The sequence below is a fragment of the Phallusia mammillata genome, chromosome 3 (genome assembly GCF_965637545.1).
Source record: "Phallusia mammillata chromosome 3, kaPhaMamm4.hap1.1, whole genome shotgun sequence".
Taxonomy (NCBI): domain Eukaryota; kingdom Metazoa; phylum Chordata; class Ascidiacea; order Phlebobranchia; family Ascidiidae; genus Phallusia; species Phallusia mammillata.
This window is the reverse complement of record NC_137254.1, coordinates 20571438-20593457: the sequence shown is the minus strand read 5'-3', so window position 1 is coordinate 20593457 and position 22020 is coordinate 20571438. Positions and strand designations below refer to the sequence as shown.

Sequence of the window (22020 nt, the reverse complement as noted above, 5' to 3'; positions counted from 1 at the left end):
TTCCACCTCATGAAAACAACGGGCAAGTCCATGTCGAAAAAAGCCCAATTGGGCACGTCCTGTATTCGAATACAAGCGCAAACCTGCCCACTGAAAAGCGAATATCTCTGCCTCGCGCATAACTGGACGTGCTATCAGGCAGTCTTTTGGACGTGCTATCAGGCAGCACTGTGCAATTAAGATATGTTTGTAGATCATTTAAAAACGTTAGTTATGCAATTGTTGTATCACGCAGTTTTGCGTCTTACAACGACACGACAGGCCCCTCCTGCCGCGATCGCCGCGAGACAATGATCGCTGACGGAGATGAAATTATAATGAATGGTGCGTAAATATGGCACAGTTTCTGTAAAATGAAATATATAGGAAAACCACTATTCCAATTTAACAAAGATTGTGCCCTATTTTTACTGTTACCAAATCGCATGTGTGAGGACCCATTAGATTGGAAACAATTATGTTATAAAGTGCCAGGAAAAAGATAGGGACCCAATGAAATGTAGGTGCCAAATATGTATATATCCATTATAAATATAGTAAATGGTAAATGTGATACATCGTTAAGTATGATGTAGTATATATAAACTGGCAATATATAGGAAAACCACTATTCTAGTTTGTTTTGTTTTATTTATTTTAACTTGACATGCCACACATGTGTTTTTTGTATCATCGGTTTGAAGTAATCAGTGGTGGGATTCAATTTTTATGTCGGACGGTTCTATCAGAAAGTCATGTTTTTCAGTCGGTTCTGTTACAAAAAGTGCATTGGCAGAATCCAGTAATGCTAGTCGGTTCGCTGATCTCAAAAAAAGTTCGTAAGATGCTTCCATAGAACAGGGTGAATCCCACCACTGGAATTAATGCGTAATGTGAAGTAATTATCTTGGAGGAATGCAGACATGTAGAAGGATAATGAAAAATTAGGCAACGCAACAGCTGTAGCACGAGTGGTTATAGGATTGCTTTAATGTGCATATCCGGTTTGCAATATGCCAGCGGAAGTAATCAAGTCATGTGGCTTGAAACAATTGAAACGAGACGTACCAAACTAACCGGCTTGCGTGTAATTATTTCTAGTGTGGATACAAGACACTAGCCGTACAGGGTATAGTTCAGCCGGAGTGCGGTACGGTACTCCAGCTAGTTAAGAGGTCTGAGCTTTACCGCATTTTGTGTGTGCCATAACTAGGCATAAACCACAGTGGAAATGGATGTACAATGGTTAAGCAGTTGCTTGGAGTCAAAGTGGCTGTTTGACCATAGTGAGTGCAACCTATCGCTAAATTTTTTTCGCTGTTCGGACACACTGATTTGAAGCAAGATTGTATATTTAAAGTTCGGTTATAGGCCTATATCACGTGTTAACATTTAGACAAATCGTCATTTGTTATTTTTTCGTTGAGATTATGCATTATTCTGTAAATACCCGAAAAAAAGGTTTTCTGCGATAATGAACGGACAATTACACGCTTTATTTACAAATTATATTCATTGCTAGATCAGAGGTGCACTACCTGTGACCGCAAGGCTGATAGCCAAATCGTTCAGTTTAATATTTGGATAAAGATAAAAATCAATCTGTCTTTCGGGCACCAGTACATGGGGTATTTGAATATTCTTATTTTCATAAGCACCTAAGATGTGACCGCCAATAACTAAAAGGTTGTGCAAACCATGTCCTGGAATGTAGATGATTGTTAGAATAATAGTTTGACAAAAAGTTATAACAATCATCTACAACAGTGGTTCTTAATAGAGATGTACCGAATATTCGGTTTGCCGAATTTATTCGGCCGAATCGATCATTTTTGCAAAGATTCGGTTTCGGCCGAATAATTTGTTGCGATTCGGCCGAAACCGAATCTTTAACGAACACAAATTTAAAGCGTTAAACGTGTCTTTTCTGCTTATTAAGGTCCACACAATCTTTCAAAAGTCCAAACATAACGAAAATTGCGTCAATGTTTATCTTTTTCAACACATTATCGTTTTTCCCACGGTAGTCAAAAAAATTAGTAATTCATTGGCAGGTTGCCAATCATGCTTAAGGCAATTTTAAACCCCACAGAACTGAAATAAGGACGAAACACAACTATTTTGCACTGGCTGCCTGGTAGATAAACATTTTTTTCACGTCAAACGCGTAGCGTACGACTTCGCGTGACGTCATAAATGATTCGGTTGATTCGGCCGATTCGATGAAATTTATTTAATGATTCGGTGAATTTATTTGGCAAAACCGCCGAATATTCGGTTTCGGCCGAATCGAAATTTCGCCGATTCGGTACATCACTAGTTCTTAACCTTTTTGTAGTCACGGACCCCTTTTATGAATTTTGTAAGTCTGCAAAGTTTATTGACCTTTTCAGGCTAAGTAGCAGTCCATATAGTGTAGGATTTTTTACTACTTCAGCACAGGAAAGGTTCGAAAACTGAATGCAGTGCAAACGAAGGTTATTTTTTGCATTTGTCGCCCTGTTTGGAGGCACAACTCTCTTACTTCAACCTTTTGACCGAAGGTAAATGCCATTTTATTTTATTTTTTATCAGCACACTTGATCAATATCAGTCAGGTTTTTCAATACTGACTTAAAATTGCGTTGGAAGTAAACAACGATAACTGTAACTAAAATGTTTCTGTTTAGATTAAGCCACTACAGCCACGGGATTCAGAGCAACAGTAAGTGAAAATAACGGTACAATGCTTTAGTAAACTGTTTTTGTTGTAAACCTGTACGCACTTGAGGCAACCTCGAAACCTATTTTTCTTCGTCTATACTAGTTGTAAAAATCAGTTATTTACAGCAGCTTTGGGTGACGACTGTAGAATCAATGGTCTATAAATGCACAATTACACATTTGACGACCGGCAACAGTTTTGTTAGCGATGTAACACCTACAAATGGTTTACTTTGTGTTAACAGATGTATTAAACTTATCTATCTCAGCAACATCGAGGCTCAAACCTGTAAATTGGTCGGTTTTAACAAATCAGCAAAATGAAGTTTCCAAATACAAAACACAACATGTAGAACTTGCGAACATCCGTGACGTTGTTCAAAAAAGAATTGACCAAATCCAAGTAAATAACTGTTTTATTTGGGCTGCTCTAAAATACGCAATCTGGGCAATCTATACGCAATCTACTAAAAAAAACTAACTAAGATGTTGACGGTTAGGGCTATTAGGGCCTGGGTGAGGGTTTATAACAAAAATAACTATACAATTTAATCTCAGATACCTTTTGGGCTTACCATACGGTATTTAGTACCACTCTCAACCAGACATGGGGTCGAATACACGCGTCCTGTATTCGAATACTTTACGAATACCTGCATGACTGTATTCGAATTCATGAATGCTTTGGTGATTTTTGAGTGACAGCAATTCGAAAAGTATTCGAATAAAACGAGTCAAGTATTTTTATTCATGAATTGTTGACCAAACTACAACGACATGTAATTCGAATACTATTCGAATAAACCAAACCATGTATTCGTATTATGAATACTTACACTCTTTTTGAATTTCAGCAACTCGAATTGTATTCGAATAATGCCAGTAAAGCATTTGTATTCACGAATTGTTTCGTAATGTTAAGGTGACAGCAATTCGAATTGTATTCGAATAAAACGGTTTAAGTATTTGTATTCATGAATAGTTAACCAAAAAACAACAACGTGTAATTCGAAAACTATTCAAATAAACCCCAAGTGTGTATTCGTATTCATGAATACTTCCTTCCTTTTTAGATGTAGCAATTTGAATTGTATTCGAAATAATAGTCTAGTTATTTGTATTCACGAATTGTTCAGTCGTTGTAAGAAGCCAACAATTCGAATAACATTCGAATGCACCGATTCGGGTATTTGTAGTTGTGGAAAATAAAAGAAATAAAACCGCCCCGAAACTCAAATGGTATTCGAACAAAAAGTAACATTTGGGTTTATGAATTGCAAATTTATTGGTGAAAATGTAAACCAACGAGCTTTGTTTTGCCACATTAGCTTGACTGATGTAATTAACATGAGATTTTCGCTTCACAAACACGCTATGTGCTGAGAACAAACTAATCTGCAAGCTTTATAACACAATTCCATTTATGTAACGTCACAAACAAACTTCTATGTGTGATTGTTTCGTAACATAAACAAAACTTGTCAAATCAGGTCACAGATCATTGCCAATTTGAATTGTATTCGAATCTTTTTGGCAAAAAATATGTGGCAACATATTCTCGACTACTCTTAGTCTGGAGGTAATTGACAATTCGAATTGTATTCGTAAAATGTAGTCATGTATTCGATTTTACGAATTGTTACGTTACCAAAGACAGACAACAATTCGAATTGTATTCGTAAAAATGTAGTCATGTATTCGATTTTACGAATTGTTACGTTGCCGAAGGCCGACAATAATTCGAATTGTATTCGTAAAAAATTATCGTGTATTCGAATTTGCAAATTCTTAAGTTGGCAAAGACCTACAATTCGCATTGTACTCGAATGAATTTATTCAAGCTTTTGTATTCGTGAACTGTTACTCAAAAAATAACATCAACAATTGGAATTGGATTCATGCACTATCGAACGAAAGCCAAAATCATTCGAATACAGCACGAAGGTGGTAAAACCTGTATTCGAATGCATTCGAATATGGATGACGAATACGAATTGCCCCATGTCTGCTCTCAACACGCATGTGAATATTAAGCCTAACCTGGGCATCTAAAACTAAATTATAGTGTTATTGTAAACCCTCACCCAGACCCTAAAAGCCCTAACCGTCAACATTTTTAAAAGTTGCATACGTTTCATAAGTAGATTGCGTATAGATTGCGTAGATTGCGTAGATTGCGTAGATTGCGCATTTTAGAGTAGCCCGTTTTATTTCTTGAAACCGTTGCGTGGCAACTGATCAACAAAAATACGTTTTATAAAATCCTCAGAATCCACAAAATTGCTCACAAGCTCGAAAATTACTATGCAAGATCGAACCTGGGATTGCTGGATTTGGCTGCCTGCTTCATCGCATTGGAGTATGTTTCTTATTGGCAATAGGTAGCAATAGGACATTAGTGGTCAACATGAAGATGGTAACTTATCCATCAATTAAGCCGATTTTCGAAGCTTACCTGCCACTAAGTGAAACATGCAGTGAATGGTCTGAAGATGAATATGAGGCAGCCCAATGGATACATGGTACGTTTTGAAACATACATACACAGTGGCAATGCAATGTATTCAATAACACATAGCTTTTATGTGTACACAATATGGTCGATATACTGTACGAACTTTTTTTAGCGATTAAGTGTCAGTGCTGGCCAGTAGTACAGATATTAACCCTATTGTTAAATATTTAAAATCATTATTGTGCTTGCACTTAGTTGAAAACAGACAAAACACACATTATAAACATGAGTCACCAGTAGACTTATTGTAACTAGATGTAGATGAAGTATGATTCTGTTGTATCACGCAAACAACTAATGTTTTAACAGAAATAAACCTTGGGACTGCTGTTTTTTGGGGCGGATTGTAGGAATAATTTTGGTTCTAACAAACTAAACACCTTTAAAAAGCAAATTTTGAAATTTCTGCAGAATGCTTTTCCATCAGCTAAAAAGCTGATTTTTTTCTTCAGGAAATAGAGAAAGAGAAACGACTGCGAAGTTTCGGGTCGTAAAATTGTTCCGCAATGGAGGACTTCGTCCTTTCACCCCATTCGCTCCAAACTCATACCCAACAAGCTTGAAGGATAAGCTGCAACCCTTACATAGCGAACCCCAAATTTGGTGGTTTGGCCAAATCATGATGTACCTTACTCGTCCTCAACCAAAGCTTACCCAGGCTCTAAATAAATATAAGGCAGAATTGGGTTATTCGCATCCAATCGTTGGGTAAGTAGAATATTCGTTTCAATTTACGATTTTTATATTTTTGTAAAATGTTTTCAAATAATTTGTTGTAAACTTTAATAAGATGTTATTAATTAAAAAAAACGAAGATTCAGCACTGGATTTATTAAGCTACTGAATTCACCGTATCCATTGATATGCTGAAACCAATTACTATAGTAATAAGGCGGAAGCCAAACTTGTGGTCGGTAAATATTTGTTTAATTTATCAAAAAAGTAGAGTGTTGTGGTGGTTGCGCCTCAATCATGACAAAGAACACAAACGTACTTGTCTGGCAAGGTTATGATTCCTAAAGCTTAAAGCACAACATAAACAACTTCAAAAATACGCCGGACGTTTGCTTTAAAATCACAGTTGAATTTGATTTTGTTGAAAAACATTAGCAAGGTGCATGAATGTTAATTTTAATTTCTATTTGTGATTACAAGTGTCCACATTCGAAGAACTGACAAGTTGATAGTTGAAGCAGATTTTCATTCACTTGAAGAATATATGATTCATGTGAAAAAATGGTACGACAATTACGATGACGTCAATGGTGGTAACGTCACGCGTCGCGTGTTTCTGGCAACAGATGACGTCACAATACACAAGGAGGCTCTCGACAAGTAAGAAAGTGGCTAATGGTTATCAATCTCAAAGTATGATAAATGTTTCCAGATAGTAAATTTATCATATCAGATGTTTTCAAACATGTATATTTTTATTACAGTAATTTTCTGCGATCTTGTTTGTTTACGTTTTATACTATAGATACCCAAAGTTTTCCTTTTCATGGATAGCAAACAATTCTTATTTTGCACAAACGCAACGCCGAACGTCTGACGAGGGATATTGGGGAATTGTGTACGACGTTGCCTTGCTCTCTCAGTGTGATTACGTGGTCTGCACTTTCACTTCTAATGTAAGTGTTTTAAAAATATTTTATTTTACACTTTTTTTTTAAAGTGAACATTTTCTTAACAGTTTCGGCGAACAAGAAACAAAAATGTTGTACAACTTGTACCAAAAAAATGTTTCAAATTGGCAGTACACCATGCAGAATTAATTGAGCTTAGCAAATATACAGCAGTAAACATTTTTCAAAACTCAAAAATAAGAGTTAAACATCTTTTAACTCCACTACAGATCGGTAGACTGGTCCATGAAGTGATGGTTGCAGAGAGCAACAACCCCTTGAGGTATGCAACTTCAATCGACGTTGAACATTTTTGTGGCGGTGAAATCAAAATGCTTCGTGAAGTCATTGAAGATTATAATCCTAACAATCCCGAGGAATTAGAGCTTCGAGTAGGCGACATCATTGAGAATGTTAGATGTAAGCGGATTTGCCTTGGCAAAAACAGAAGAACGAAAAAGAGGGGATCCTATCCGAAAGAGAAAGTCAGGACATTGCCGCTAACAGCTTTATATGCAGGAATGCAAAATCTTTTTAATTGATCTTGAAGCAAGAAAGAACATTAAAACAAATTTGGTTGTTAGGATCTTATATTAGACACCATGCCTTACTTTTCCTCCAAAAAGTGGCAATTCAAAATGATTTTTTATTGTTAGTTTAATTTTGCTTTGGCGCCATCTTAAAAAGTCGTACAGTAGACAAGTTTGAAAGCACATTTGCATGTCCCTTTTCGGTACTTATTCAAGGTTATGTTTGCGAACAATTGACACCTGGTGAAATTCTTTTTAGTGAAATTTAGAACAGAAACTATTGGCGTTCTATACGTAGCGTCTTTAATGTTTTTGTGTATCGTAAGTCTTTTCGCTAGTTATTGGGTAGGTAAAATATATGTTTAGTGTGAATTAGAACTAATATTTGTGTTGTGAAATTAAAATATTATTTTTTGGTGCAGAAGTTCACCATTGAACACTTTCGGTGGGAATAAATGGGCTTTAAGCTGTAATTCAAACTTGTGCTTCGTTTAGATCAGGCCAGCACTATTCAATGCACCCGGAGTTGCAGCAGAAAACAAAAACTAGCCATACAGCTTTATTGGTATCATAACTGACAAATTTAACAACCACATTACATTTGTATCAGAACTTGTTTATTTAAACCTCTGCATTTGAATGTTTCTGTACAAACTATTAATTGTCTTTCAGTTTCTTAACTGCTACACTTGCTGCTTTATTTGCTGGTAAATAGCTTATAATTCCTTTTTTTCAAGTGCAAAACTCCTTCAAGCTTTAAAATTTACAACACACTTACTTCAATTGATTAAACCTTATGCTTCCTCTTTACAACCAAAATGAATCATAAAGTTATAGTTTGGGCATGATAATCGATAACTTGTTCCTTGATTCCAAATGACAACCAAGAAACTGTTTTTCTCTTTAGTGCTAGCACTGCAAGTGTTACGGAATTATTTCGGCTGCTTTGGGAATTCGGCTAAAAGATCTTTTAAGTGGCGATGTTAAATTCCAATCAATCCCTTAAGCCTAATTCTATACCTTAAAACCAGAACTGCCTCCCTAATTTGGAAACGGTCTGAACCCTGCAATAACGGCTCACCACTAAGCCATAGAAAGACCACAAATTGGTTTCACTAATGGGCGCCTTGTTTAAGTAAAAGCGATAAAATACACTGGCGTAAAACAACACGTACTTCCAACTTCAATACGCTGCGGTCAATAATAAGTAAACGCCAGTACAACACAGGACAGAAACCAATAGGTGTAACTCGCACGGCGCCCAGAGGAAGACTGACCTTCATTATTTTACTCGCACGTGCGACGCGGCCACGTACGTGGAAGAAACAATCACGTGACGATCAAAGGCACATCCGGGTAACGATACATCAATCAAGCATAAATTAGTGGCGGGGAAAGGGCGATCATACAAACAGAGAAAAGACAACTATTACAATATAAAACAAATAGCTGAATGGTGTGTAGTAAAACAAGATATATGTATACAGTGTGTGGCAAAACTAGATATATGCCGTGGAAATATGATATAGTGAACATATGATTGGCAAAACACAGTGCCGGATTAAGGGTCTGCTGGTCTGTAGGCACATTTCATAAGTGGCCCGAAAATGGCCTGGATTTTTGACTGGCCTGTAGGCACGTGCCTACTTTGCCTAATGGTTAATCCCACACTGGCAAAACAAACCAATTAAACACAACAATAATAACAGAGTTAAGTGCCAGGATACCCAATAGGCAACGCTTCAACAAAACGATTATTATAAGTGCACGTAGGTGTGTGAAAAGCAAGGAGTTGAACAGTTCATTACTACAAAAGGTGAAGTGCTAAAAATTCGCCACACAAGTATTTGGGAAAGAGTGGTGTTCCTAAGAAAAGTTTGCATCTTTTTCAGTGTTGAAAAGAACTGTTTTGTCTTTGAAGGACTCATGGAAACAGCAAAAAGGATTTTTCATCCCAGTAATTTCACTTTTCAAAACATCAACTAGATTATTTTCAAGTAATCATGAACATCAGGTCTAAAAAAACATTTTCATTTGAGTAACTAGCTTTTCTTTGTCAACAATAGGATGTGCTTGGTGGTCACTACTATCTTGCCTGTAGAATGTTCATTCTTAAGAAACACTTCCTGTGAAGCAATTTAGCAGCTACTGTAGACAAACAGTACATGTCCATTATATCAATACACATGATTGCACTTGGTTGCAAATACTGGCCACATGGTGTGTTAAGAAACCAAAACTTTAAATTGTCTCCACTTAGGTATTTCAAAATTCTTGTTACTTCTGCGATTGTTTGTTCTGTATTTGTCATTGCCTGAATTTCAGTGAGGCATTTAACTTCACAGTCACAAAACTATTGTTTCTTTGGTGGCGTTAAGAACTAAAACTGAGTATTTCTTGTTGTTGCTTAATCCTGCATGACATATTTGGAGTAGCAGATGTTTTGTCCCACATTTTCTTAAAACTTTTTAATTCAGTTATTCATTATAAAGGTGAATCGTGACTTTTCAAGGTGTTAGATGACCTTTTTTCTTTTCAAGGTGTTAGATACACCTTTTTAATTCAATGATAACTGCAAAAACTGAAGCCCACTTACAGCCATCTTAAAAAGTCACGACTAACAGTCAAACGATAAAATTAAAGATGGCAAAATAATTATTTAACTGTACTCACTGTCGAACTTAAAAATACAGTACACGGGTTTGGCTTTGGAGCTCACTGACGCGAAAGCAGACAACACAACTAGCGCTACGTCACGGGAGGTGCTGCGCGAGACACAGCCCCCTCCGCCCCTGTCGCCTATTTCGTCCGGCATGCAGTTTTTCCAAGTGCGCATGCGCACAACTGCAAAACGTCATGAAACGTCACGGAACTGGAGCTGCAGCTCCACCATAGATAACATATTATTATCATTATTTTTATTTTAATAAAAAGCCGATTATTGCCATAAAAATTATTCTTAATATACACTGATTAAACATAAAAAGTATATGTATGAATTGTTTTGTATAACAATTTGGAATAGGAATATCAAGTAAAAATATAGGGGGTGCTGCAGCTCCGCAGCCCCTCGCACGAGCCGCCCCTGTGCAGGCGTGACTTAGACATGCATAACTTCTACGATATATTAGGCTTTGGCCTTAAGTGCATAGGAAATTACAAATGGACTGTTATAGCAAAACTATTTAAAAATTTGGGAACCACTGCGACCTACATCCCATACGATTCTTTCTCACCAAACAACCAAATTCAAAACCTTATTCCTTTATAAGTTCCTGTCGACATGTTTCACCAAGAAAGCATGTCATTAAAACGACCATGTGCTGGTCAGTATATTTGACAAGTGCTAACAAATGTACGCATACGAGCGTTTTTGCAGTAAGACATATTGATGTTGAAATAGAATGTTTTTTTAAGCCAAACGTCAAGAAACATTCCGTTTTATCTTTAGTAAAACAGTAACTTATTCATTGAGTTTATTTCGGAACATTTTTAGTTCTCTGTATGTAAAGACTATATAATACGCTGCACCACACAGTAGCATTTTTAAACGTATCAGCAACATGTATTTACGTTTGATTTTGCTTGAAACGAACGGAATGAAGCAAATACTTTGTTTACCATTTTGCTGTGATGTGCTTTGTTACTCATACGAATCCATCTAATAGTCCATCCATATCTGAATTGTTTTTTCGTGTCTATAGCTCGAAGCCATGTCAGATTGTAAGGAGTTTAACAAAATTCTCACAGCTAAGAAGAAGCTTAAAACAGCAAGATTGTACCTTGAGAGTATGTTATTGTTTCGACCTATAGGTTTTATTATTGCAACTGGTGACAAGTAATTACATACTATAGTTCAGCCGGGGTGGGGTACTTCAGTTAGTTAAGTGGTCTAAGCTAAGTCTCACCGCATCTTGTGTGTGCAACAGCTGGGCATAAAACGCAGTGGAACTGGATTGACAGGGGTGGGGAACCTTTTTCTTTGTGAAGGCCGCCAAACGGTTTACCGACACTCGTTCAGGCCGCACAGACTATTTCTCAGGCCAAGGACAGTGGCATTCAAACTTTTTGACTTACAGAATGGTTGATGTGCTATTGGACTTACGATCCAAGCTAAATAAAATTCGTCACTACATTTCCACCCTCACTACAACATTCAGGATTTTATTGACATAGAAACTAGCTTGTTTATCAATATCAATATAAGAGCAGCTTGTGACATCACAGACGAGTTTAAGACATTCGATTATGCGCAAACAATTGTTCTTTTGCAACACAAGTAAGAGTTCTACGGATATGGCTTTGTGTACCAGTACGCAAACATTTGGCTCTAGTTTCAAATCCGCTGCCCTATATCCAGATCGTAAATTTATCATATCAGATGTTTTCAAACATGTATATTTTTACTACACTAATTTTCTACGATCTTGTTTTTTACGTTTTATACTATAGATACCCAAAGTTTTCCTTTTCATGGATAGCAAACAATTCTTATTTTGCACAAAAGCAACGCCGAACGTCTGACGAGGGATTTTGGGGAATTGTGTACGACGTTGCCTTGCTCTCTCAGTGTGATTACGTGGTCTGCACTTTCACTTCTAATGTAAGTGTTTTAAAAAATATTTTATTTTGATTTTTTTTAAAGTATAAATTTTCTTAGCAGTTTTGGTGAACAAGAAACAAAAATGTTGTACAACTTGTACCAATAAAATGTTCCAAATTGGCAGTACACCATGCAGAATTAATTGAGCTTAACAAATATTCAGTCAACGTTTTTCAAAACTCAAAAATAAGAGTTAAACATCTTTTAACTCCATTACAGATCGGTAGACTGGTCCATGAAGTGATGGTTGCAGAGAGCAACAACCCCTTGAGGTATGCAACTTCGATCGACGTTGAACATTTTTGTGGCGGTGAAATCAGAATGCTTCGTGAAGTCATTGAAGATTATAATCCTGACAATCCCAAAGAGTTGGAACTTCGAGTAGGCGACATCATTAAGAATGTTAGATGCAGGCGGACTTGCGTTGGTAAAAACAGAAGAACGGGGAAAAAGGGATCCTATCCGAAAGAGAAAGTCAGGACATTGCCGCCAACAGCTTTATATGCAGGAATGCAAAATCTTTTTAATTGATCTTGAAGCAAGAAAGAACATTAAAACAAATTTGGTTGTTAGGATCTTATATTAGACACCATGCCTTACTTTTCCCACAAAAAGTGGCAATTCAAAATGATATTTTATTGTTAGTTTAATTTTGCTTTAGTGCCATCTTAAAAAGTCGTACAGTAGACAAGCGTGAAAGCACATTTGTATGCCACTTTTCGGTACTTATTCAAGGTTATGTTTGCGAACAATTGACGCCTGGTGAAAATCTTTTTGGTGAAATTTTAAACAGAAACTATTGGCGTTCTATGCGTAGCGTCTTTAATGTTTTGGTCTATCGTTTGTCAAGTCTTTTCGCTAGTTATTGGGCAGGTAAAATATATGTTTATAGTGAAGAACTAATATTTGTGTTGTGAAATTAAAATATTATTTTTTGGTGCAGAAGTTCACTATTGAACACTTTCGGTGGAAATAAATGGGCTTTAAGCTGTAATTCAAACTTGTGTTTCGTTTAGATCAGGCCAGCACTGTTCAATGCACCAGGAATTGCAGCAGAAAAAAAATTGTTACGTTAAAGCGGATGCTTTATTTCAATGCAGTTCGATGATAGAAGAACGCGCAACAACAAAAACGCGCTTATAAGGCAACAACGACAATGCGAGAAAAAGGCAAAACGCACGCTTCCATAAACACGATTGTACACATGCAAGAGAGGTCGCCACAGGACCCCCCTCCAGAAGCGGGCATGCGTCACGCTTGGTAGCGTTGCGGGGGATGCACATTCCGTTTTGGTCGTACTCTGGCCGGAGGATGCGCGACTGGTACAGGTGCGGTCAAATCTACGTGGGCGGGCTTTAATCGGTCAATAGAAATCGTCTGCGGACGACCGCCCATGTCTAACGTAAACGTTTTGTCCGACGTATGGAGGACCTTGTACGGACCATCGTACGGTGGGGTCAGAGGAGGTCGGTGAGTGTCACGACGGACAAACACATAAGGACTGCCCTTCAGCGTTGAAGGGACGGACACGCGAGGGTTGCAGTGACGTGACATCGGTTGGGGCAAATGGCGTTGCAGAGTATCTCGCAACGTTGGCAAAAAAGTTGCAACGGAAGTATCTTCAGTGGCCAGAAAATCACCAGGCACCGTTAAAGGAGTGCCGTAAACCAATTCGGCAGACGAAACATTCAAATCTTCTTTGGGGGCGGTGCGTATCCCAAGCAACATCCACGGCAACTCGTCTAGCCAATTGGATCCCGTTAATCGAGCCATTAATGCACTCTTTAGGTGGCGGTGGAAGCGTTCCACAAGACCATTCGCTTGAGGGTGGAAAGCCGTCGTGCGGTGAAGATGCATACCTAAACGCTGCCCAAGAGAAGTCCATAGATCTGACGTGAATTGAGGGCCACGGTCAGAGGATACATGGCAGGGAATGCCAAATCTAGAAAGCCAATGGAAAGTAAGAGCACGTGCGCAAGTGGCGGTTGTAGCATCTTCCATGGGTATGGCTTCGGGCTAGCGGGTAAAACGGTCGACGACGGTTAATAAATACCTATACCCGCGGCAAGGTGGAAGTGGACCTACAATGTCTATGTTCACGTGCTGAAAACGAGAAGTGGGAGGGCTGTACTCGTGAAGTGGGGAATGAACATGCTGTTGAATTTTTGCCCGTTGGCAAGCAAAGCATCGTTTAGCCCACAACGCAACATTCTTTTTCAGCCCATACCAAACAAACTTGGATGATATAAGCTTCCTCGTGGTACGGATGGAAGGATGTGACAACCCGTGGATGGCGTCAAAAACTTTCCTTTGCAAAGAGCAGGGAACAACAGGACGTGGTCGTCCAAGAGAAACATCACAGAGAATAGTAGTCGGCGAACCTTCGATTGGAACATCCCTAAGAAACAACCCAGTCACTGCAGTGCGGTAAGACTGAACTTCATCGGTCTGTTGTGCTTCAGCCAGAGCCTTATAATCGAAATCGGTCAAAGAACTGTGTAGAGCATTAACAAACGACCTAGAAAGGGCATCTGCGACAGTGTTTGACTTGCCGCTGATGTGTCTGACATCTGTTGTATACTCCGAAATACACGACAGATGACGTTGCTGTCGAGCAGACCATGGTTCAGAAACCTTCTTGAATGCGAAAGTGAGGGGTTTATGATCGGTGAATGCTGCAAACTTGCGCCCTTCAAGAAAATAACGAAAGTGCCTAATGGCCAGGTGAAGTGCTAAAAGTTCGCGATCAAAGGCGCTGTACTTGGTTTCAGGTTTTCGCAGCTGACGGCTGAAAAACGCAAGAGGGGCCCAATGACCTTCTGCAAACTGTTCGAGTACTGCGCCAACAGCTGTTTGAGAAGCATCAACTGTAAGCGCTATGCTGGCTTGCCACTGTGGGTGATGCAACAGGGTTGCACGAGCAAGAGCATTTTTTGCTTGGCAGAAGGCTTCTTTCATTTCAAGAGTCCATGTGAGTTCCTTCGGTTTACCAGATAAGGAACTATACAGTGGCTTCATGATGGTTGCAATGTTGGGCAGGAATCTGTGATAGAAGTTAAGCATACCCGAAAACTCCTGTCAGCCTTTGACCGTTCGTGGCACAGAAAAATTTCGGATGGCATCAACTTTGGCAGGAAGAGGTTTAATGCCATGTTGGTCGACCAAGTGGCCGAGAAACTGTATGCTGCTTTTGCCAAACTCACACTTCTGGGGATTAACAACAAGTCCGTGATTGGAAAGGCATTGAAAAACTTGCTTGAAGTGTTCCATGTGAGCTGTCTGGTCTGGACTTGCAACCAGAATGTCATCAAGATATACATATAGAAACTGCAAACCTTGAAAAATGGAATCCATTAGTCTTTGAAATGTTGGTGCGGCATTCTTCAACCCAAATGGGGTTCGAAGAAATTCAAAGAGACCAAACGGCGTGATGACAGCAGTCTTTGCAATGTCTGCCTCTGGTACCGGAATCTGGTGATAGCCGCGTATTAAATCTATCTTTGAAAAGACAGTGCAGCCAGCAAGCCGGGCGGTAAAGTCGTGGATATGCGGTATAGAATAACGATCAGCCTGCGTGGCCTCATTGAGACGACGGTAATCGCCACATGGGCGCCAACCACCGGCAGATTTTTCTACCATGTGAAGAGGGGAAGACCATGGGCTTGATGACCGACGAACTATACCCAAATCGAGCATCTTCTGAAATTCTGCCTTTGCCAACAACAACTTCTCAGGCGAGAGGCGCCTGACGCGGCAATGCACAGGTTGCCCTGTGGTCACAATGTGATGTTGCACACCGTGTTTGGGCAAGGTATCGGAAAACCGGGGGATTTTTACCTGGGTAAACATCTGCAATAGCTTGTCGTATGGAGAAAACACAGAATGAAGAGTGCTAAGCTGTGGCGATTGACAAAGAGACCTTTTCATGGGAAAACTTGTGAACGCTTCGGAGTGCACAAGACGTTTTTTGTCAATGTCGACCAACAAACGATTAGCACGGAGAAAATCTGCACCAAGCAGTGGACGCGATACATCAGCCAACACAAACCTCCATTTGAAAACTCCAGCTGAAAAATGAAGTGTAACAGATTTGTAGCCGTAAGTAGCTATGGAACTTCCATTAGCGGCCTTAAGAAAGAAACCCTTATGGTTGGCACGTCGTTCAGCACCAGTGGGTGGAATTACACTAACCTCAGCACCCGTGTCAACCAAGAAATTTGTCCCAGAGAAAGAAAAGGCTGAAAGAATTGCCGGTTGCCCCAGCCATTAAAGACAACCGGCCTTGCTGTTTCCCTGGAAAGAACAAGGTGGACGGCATTGGTTTGCATCAGATCCAAAACGCCAGTGGAAGTAGCACATGCCGGAAGGCTTCTTGTTGTCACTGCGGGTGGGTTTACCTTGACGTGCTTTGCTTAGAGCAAACTCCGCGTTGTGATCGCCAGAAAGCCATAATACGTCGGCCTTCTGGGCTAATTGGCGCAGATCTTGTGTGTCTTCATGCGCCAATACCAATCGGATATCCTCGGGCATGTACTGGAGAAACAAGTGTTCAAAAAGTAAACACGAATTGTGATTTCCAAGAAGAGAAAGCATCTCATCCATTAAGGCCGATGGTTTTTTGTCGCCCAAAGGAGGCATGTTCAAAAGACGCGCTGCACGTTCCTGTCTGGAAAGGGCAAACGATTGAAGCAGTCTTTCTTTAATTGTTGTATATTTACCTTCTGCCGGTGGGTGTTCAAGCAGGTCAATTAAGCGAGCTGCTGTAGCTTGGTCTAATGCTGACACAACATAGTAAAACTTAGTCTCGTCAGCAACAATCTTCTTTAAAGCAAATTGAGCTTCCACTTGCTGTAGCCAAACACGTGGTTGCGTCGGCCAGAACGTTGGAAGCTTAAGAGACACAGAGTGTTCTGATTCCATGACCTTCAAAATTCGTTTGGAAGCCGCGGAGGGTCACCAGTAAAGCGGATGCTTTATTTCAATGCAGTTCGATGATAGAAGAACGCGCAACAACAAAAACGCGGTTATAAGGCAACAACGACAATGCGAGAAAAAGGCAAAACGCACGCTTCGATAAACACGATTGTACACATGCAAGAGAGGTCGCCACAACGTTGTTATTATGTTTGGAAATAATGTGACCGTATAGAATAATTAAAGATAACGCCGACGGTGACAAAGAATAACATATGAAACGAAATATCGTCAACACATTTCAAAAATGAAGCATATGAAGAACACATATTGAACATGTATATCAGCACCAGACATTCGCCGAATGTGCGGAACCGAAGCTTAGACTGTTTTTGTAAGATACAATTAAACCGCCGAAATCATCGCGCTGGCCACATTAAAATGTTTGGGTTGCGTGCGTCCAGCGTGTCTTATGTTGTGCAGGCGTGACTTAGATATACATAACTTCTACGATATATTAAACTTGGGCCTTAAGTGATTAGGAAATTACAAATGGACTGTTATATCAAAACTATTTGAAAATTTGGGAACCACTGCGACCTACATCCCATACGATTCTTTCTCACCAAACAACCAAATTCAAAACCTTATACCTTTATAAGTTCCTGTCGACATGTTTCACCAAAAAATCATATCATTAAAACGACCATGTGCTGGTCAGTATATTTGACAAGTGCAAACAAATGTAGGCCTACGCATACGAGCGAGCGTTTTTGCAGTAAGACATATTGATGTTGAAATAGAATGTTTTTTAAGCCAAAAGTCAAGAAACAATCAGTCTTTAACTTTAGTAAAACAGTAACTTTTTCTTGAGTTTATTACGGAACATTTTTAGTTCTCTGTATGTAAAGACTATGAACATAAATTCATAACTGGGATCAGCCCTGAAGCGTCTATGCAGACCAGCGATCACGGCACACTCATATATAAATCACAGTACGCCATGGCGCTGGTCTGCATAGACGCTTCAGGGCTGATCCCAGTTATGAATTTATGTTCATCTTAACTGATACTGGTCAATCTGGCGATCCCCTACTACGAAGCTGACATGTGCAGCATACGAGGCAGGCAACGGTGCTTGTGATTTGACTTTCGGCGGATTCTCCACTGAGCCTGTGTAGCTCAGTTGGTAGAGCGCGAGTCCCGGAAAGACTCCTGTCGTGGGTTCGAATCCCACCGCAGGCTAGATTTTTCTAGCCTACGCCTTGCCATATGGTGGTGAATGCTTGGTGACCGGCTGATTCGGTTTAGCGCCTTCAATGGCCATGCCGTACTGTGATTTATGTAAAGACTATAGTCTTATAAATAATACAAAAATTACATATAATACGCTGCACCACACAATAGCAACATGTATTTACGTTTGATTTTGCTTGAAACGAACGGAATGAAGCAAATACTTTGTTTACCATTTTGCTGTGATGTGCTTTGTTACTCATGCGAATCCATCTAATAGTCCATCCATATCTGAATTGTTTTTTCGTGCCTATAGCTCGAAGCCATGTCAGATTGTAAGGAGTTTAATAAAATTTTCACAGCTAAGAAGAAGCTTATAAACAGCAAGATTGTACCTTGAGAGTATGTTACTGTTTCGACCTATATGTTTTATTATTGCAACTGGTGACAAGTAATTACATGCTACAGTTCAGCCGGGGTGGGGTACTTCAGTTAGTTAAGAGGCCTTATAAGGTAAGCCTCCCGCATCTTGTGTGTGCAACAGCAGTTGCTTGAAATCAAAGTGCTACTTGACCATTGTGAGTCCAAACTGTTGCTAAATTATCGCCGTAGGGACACATTGATTTTGAAGCAAGATTGTATATTCTTAAATAATAGTGACCAGCTTTTTTACGATAATGATGCAACCAATTGAATAATTGCTTTATTTACACGCAAGCCTTTTTACATGAGCGAATCGAATCGTATCGTTGATGGCATGCGCATTGTGTGACGTCACGATTTCGATTCGCTAAAGCGTAAAATTACATGACTGCCGAACCGAATCGCATTCAAGCTTTGCGCAAAAAAGATATGGTGGTTATTTTAAAGTGAAATACAAGCATAAGGCCGGTTAATTGTTAATTATAAAGTATTTTCTGGACTGTTGGTCTATTTTTCCGAAAAAATCTACATTAATTTGTTAGCAGCGACTGTTTGCTTCGAGTTTAGACACATACCAAATGTATGAATTTGTTTATTGTGAACAGTTAAACCCTCAGGAAGAGTTGGAAGAAACATTCAAAGTGTATAGATCACTCTGACATCATTGTCCAATAGCAATAGGTTGTAGCGGCCTCTCTCACTACCGTTATGGTGTGCTTTCATACTACAGCGAACCGGACAGATTGCCTTCTTTCTCTGACTCTCGTCTTATGCGACGTATTCGCAAATTGTGTTATTCTATTACGATGTACCTCGAATAAACACCTCGCTACATTTGGTGACCCCAAGCGTGCAAAAACGCTATTTTTGCATTATGACAGAAGCCACAAACTCAGAGAATGCTGTAGCAGTAAAGTTACCTACGTTTTGGACAGCTCAGCCACGAGTTTGGTTTCAGCAAGCGGAGGCACAGTTCGCTCTAAAAAGCATTACAGGAGATCTCACGAAGTACTATTATGTCGTTTCGGCTCTAGATCAGGACACAGCAAATCGTCTTATAGACCTGCTAGAAAGCTCTACAGACACAGACAAATACGAGGCAATCAAGACACGTTTGGTAGAAATCTTTTGTCTTTCGCGCCCACAGAGGGCCATGCGGTTACTTCATATGCCTCCTTTGGGCGACAGAATGCCATCCGCTTTAATGGATGACATGTTTGCATTACTTGGCGATGCAAAGGAATATTTTGCTTTCCAACAACTGTCTTTGGAGCGATTGCCTGAGTATATCCGCACACGCCTGAGCGGAGAGGAAATTAGCGATCCGCGGCTCTTGACCCGCAAAGCTGATGCGATATGGTCAGGGAATCAGACGCCTACGGAACCCGCACTGTCGAACGTTCGGCGCAATGGGTTTTCTCCCGACCAGCACAAAAAAAACGAGGTAGGAAGTCTCGATCAGCTTCACCACAGGCAATGCCTGACTCAAAGTCTCTCTGCTTTTATCATCGTCGTTTTGGCAGAGATGCGATTAAGTGTCGTCACCCTTGTGCATTGTCACAACAGGGAAACGAGGAAGCCGGCAATCCCTAACTGCCACGATGGCCCTCGCAATAGGCAACCTATTCTATGCTCGACTATTGGCCGAGTTTCCAGGAATAACAACTCCCAATTTCCACAGTCGCTTCCCAAGCATGGAGTTCAGCATTTCATTCCCACTAACGGCCCACCCGTGCACTCTCGCGCTCGTCGTCTCCCTCCCGAGAAACTCAGCCTCGCTAAAAAGGAATTTCACAACATGCTGCAACTGGGCATTATTCGACGTTCCTTCAGTCCATGGGCCTCGTCACTGCACATGGTTCCAAAGTCGTCCGGTGGGTGGCGCCCCTGTGGCGATTACCGGCGTCTTAACGCAGCTACTCAGCCTGATCGTTACGCAATTCCTCACCTTCATGATTTTTCGGCTCGGTTGGCAGGATCTAGCGTTTTTTCCAAAATTCACCTAGTTCGCGGCTATCACCAGGTTCCTGTGGCACCTGATGACATCGCGAAAACCGCGGTCATTACCCCTTTTGGCCCTTTTGAATTCCTTCGCATGCCATTCGGCCTTAAATACGCGGCACAAGCCTTTCAGCGACTGATGGATACGGTATGTCAATTGTCAATCTTTGGACTTTGTGTTCGTCTATCTTGATGATATCCTCGTCGCAAGCAAGTCTCTTTCCGAGCACTCCGACCCTTTAAAGCGTCTTTTCAAACAACTTTCCGACCATGGCCTTGTCATCAACCTGTGCAAGTTTGGAGTTTCCCAAATCGATTTTCTGGGGCATCGCGTTGACAGTACCGGCGCCCGGCCCCTTCCCAACAAAGTCGAGGCTATTCAAAGTTTTCCGCGTCACTTTACCATTAACTCACTGCTTGGAATTAAGATGTTACGATGTTAGTTATATTGCGCTGTAAACGTTAATGTAGGTCAACTTATTGGTGTTTCGAAATGCAGAGCGATAACGCAGCACGATTTGTTACACCTGTGTAACGTGACTTCTCAAAATAAAAGCGTTAATAAAACTGTTTCAGAACAGGTTTTGGACATAAAAAGTCCAGCTAAGCAATCATATTGTTGGTATGTAGAAACTTAACGGCGCCAAGGAACGCTATGTACGGATTAAAAATCATAATTCAACAAATAAAGAGCTATTTAGGAAAAAAAAATGTTAAAACTTTGTTAAAAGTTTAAATAGTTGGACTCATCCATTTTCCACCTCATGAAAACAACGAGCAAGTCCATGTCGAAAAAAGCCCAATTGGACACGAAAAGCGCAAACCTGCCCACTGAAAAGCGAATCTCTCGGCCTCGCGCATAACTGGACGTGCTATCAGGCAGTCTTTTCGCACTGTGCAATTAAGATATGTTTGTGGATCATTTAAAAACGTTAGTTATGCAATTGTTGTATCACGCAGTTTTGCGTCTTATGACGGTTAACGACAGGCCCCTCCTGCCGCGATCGGCGGCATATCATTATCTGACAACATTCGCACGCCGCGAGACAATGATCGCTGACGGAGGTGAAATTATAATGAATGGTGCGTAAATATGGCACAGTTTCTGTAAAATGGAATATATAGGAAAACCACTATTTCAGTTTAACAATGATTGTGCCCTATTTTTACTGTTACCAAATCGCATGTGTGGGGACCCATTAGATTATGCTTGCAGAAACAATTATGATATAAAGTGCCCAATGAAATGTAGGTACCAAATATATACATATCCATTATAAATATAGTAAATGGTATATGTGATACATCGTTAAATATGATGTAGTATATATAAACTGGCAATATATAGGAAAACCACTATTCTAGTTTATTTTGTTTTATTTATTTTAACTTGACATGCCACACATGTGTTTTTTGTATCATTTTTGAAGTAATCAGTGGTGGAATTCAACTTTTATGTCGGACGGTTCTATCAGAAGTCATGTTTTTCAG

The 22020-nt window shown here is 39.9% G+C and overlaps 3 protein-coding genes, 1 non-coding gene and 1 pseudogene across 6 annotated transcripts; 3 read left to right on the top strand and 2 right to left on the bottom strand.

The window, feature by feature from the left end:
• Positions 1-1130: 1130 nt before the first annotated feature.
• On the top strand, positions 1131-12556 carry LOC145218498 (alpha-(1,6)-fucosyltransferase-like). 3 transcript variants are annotated; one of them, XM_080085911.1, is made up of 8 exons: positions 1131-2522; positions 2649-2683; positions 2928-3085; positions 4952-5204; positions 5650-5905; positions 6353-6532; positions 11805-11955; positions 12175-12556. In XM_080085911.1, exons 1-8 carry the CDS (start codon positions 2440-2442, stop codon positions 12484-12486), a joined length of 1428 nt encoding a protein of 475 aa, XP_079942037.1. In that variant the 5' UTR covers positions 1131-2439; the 3' UTR covers positions 12487-12556. The 3 variants fall into 3 exon arrangements, with proteins under 3 accessions (XP_079942037.1, XP_079942036.1, XP_079942035.1); XM_080085910.1 differs by lacking the exons at positions 11805-11955; positions 12175-12556 and adding exons at positions 6678-6828; positions 7053-7825 and having other exon boundaries at positions 1432-2522; positions 2952-3085; XM_080085909.1 differs by lacking the exons at positions 11805-11955; positions 12175-12556 and adding exons at positions 6678-6828; positions 7053-7825 and having other exon boundaries at positions 1436-2522.
• A 650-nt stretch (positions 12557-13206) lies between these two features.
• LOC145219808 (uncharacterized) lies at positions 13207-13956 on the bottom strand. The gene has a single exon (XM_080087117.1). It carries the CDS (start codon positions 13954-13956, stop codon positions 13207-13209), a length of 750 nt encoding a protein of 249 aa, XP_079943243.1.
• Positions 13957-16221: 2265 nt separating this feature from the next.
• LOC145219991 (uncharacterized) lies at positions 16222-17166 on the bottom strand. The gene has a single exon (XM_080087283.1). It carries the CDS (start codon positions 16873-16875, stop codon positions 16222-16224), a length of 654 nt encoding a protein of 217 aa, XP_079943409.1. The 5' UTR covers positions 16876-17166.
• An 874-nt stretch (positions 17167-18040) lies between these two features.
• On the top strand, positions 18041-18114 carry Trnas-gga (transfer RNA serine (anticodon GGA)). Its single transcript has one exon. It is a non-coding gene; the product is annotated as a tRNA-Ser (tRNA).
• Positions 18115-19224: 1110 nt separating this feature from the next.
• Positions 19225-21801, top strand: LOC145220465 (uncharacterized; annotated as a pseudogene).
• The last annotated feature ends 219 nt before the right edge of the window (positions 21802-22020 follow it).

Bases quoted from the DNA above. Each gene is read 5' to 3' on its own strand.
- LOC145218498 (XM_080085911.1), top strand. From the start codon at position 2,440: ATGCAGTGCAAACGAAGGTTATTTTTTGCATTTGTCGCCCTGTTTGGA. The intron at 5,906-6,352 runs GTAAGTAGAATA...TGTGATTACAAG, and splicing joins TATTCGCATCCAATCGTTGG to TGTCCACATTCGAAGAACTG. The intron at 6,533-11,804 runs GTAAGAAAGTGG...TTTATACTATAG, and splicing joins CACAAGGAGGCTCTCGACAA to ATACCCAAAGTTTTCCTTTT.
- LOC145219808 (XM_080087117.1), bottom strand. From the start codon at position 13,956: ATGGAAGATGCTACAACCGCCACTTGCGCACGTGCTCTTACTTTCCAT.
- LOC145219991 (XM_080087283.1), bottom strand. From the start codon at position 16,875: ATGGAATCAGAACACTCTGTGTCTCTTAAGCTTCCAACGTTCTGGCCG.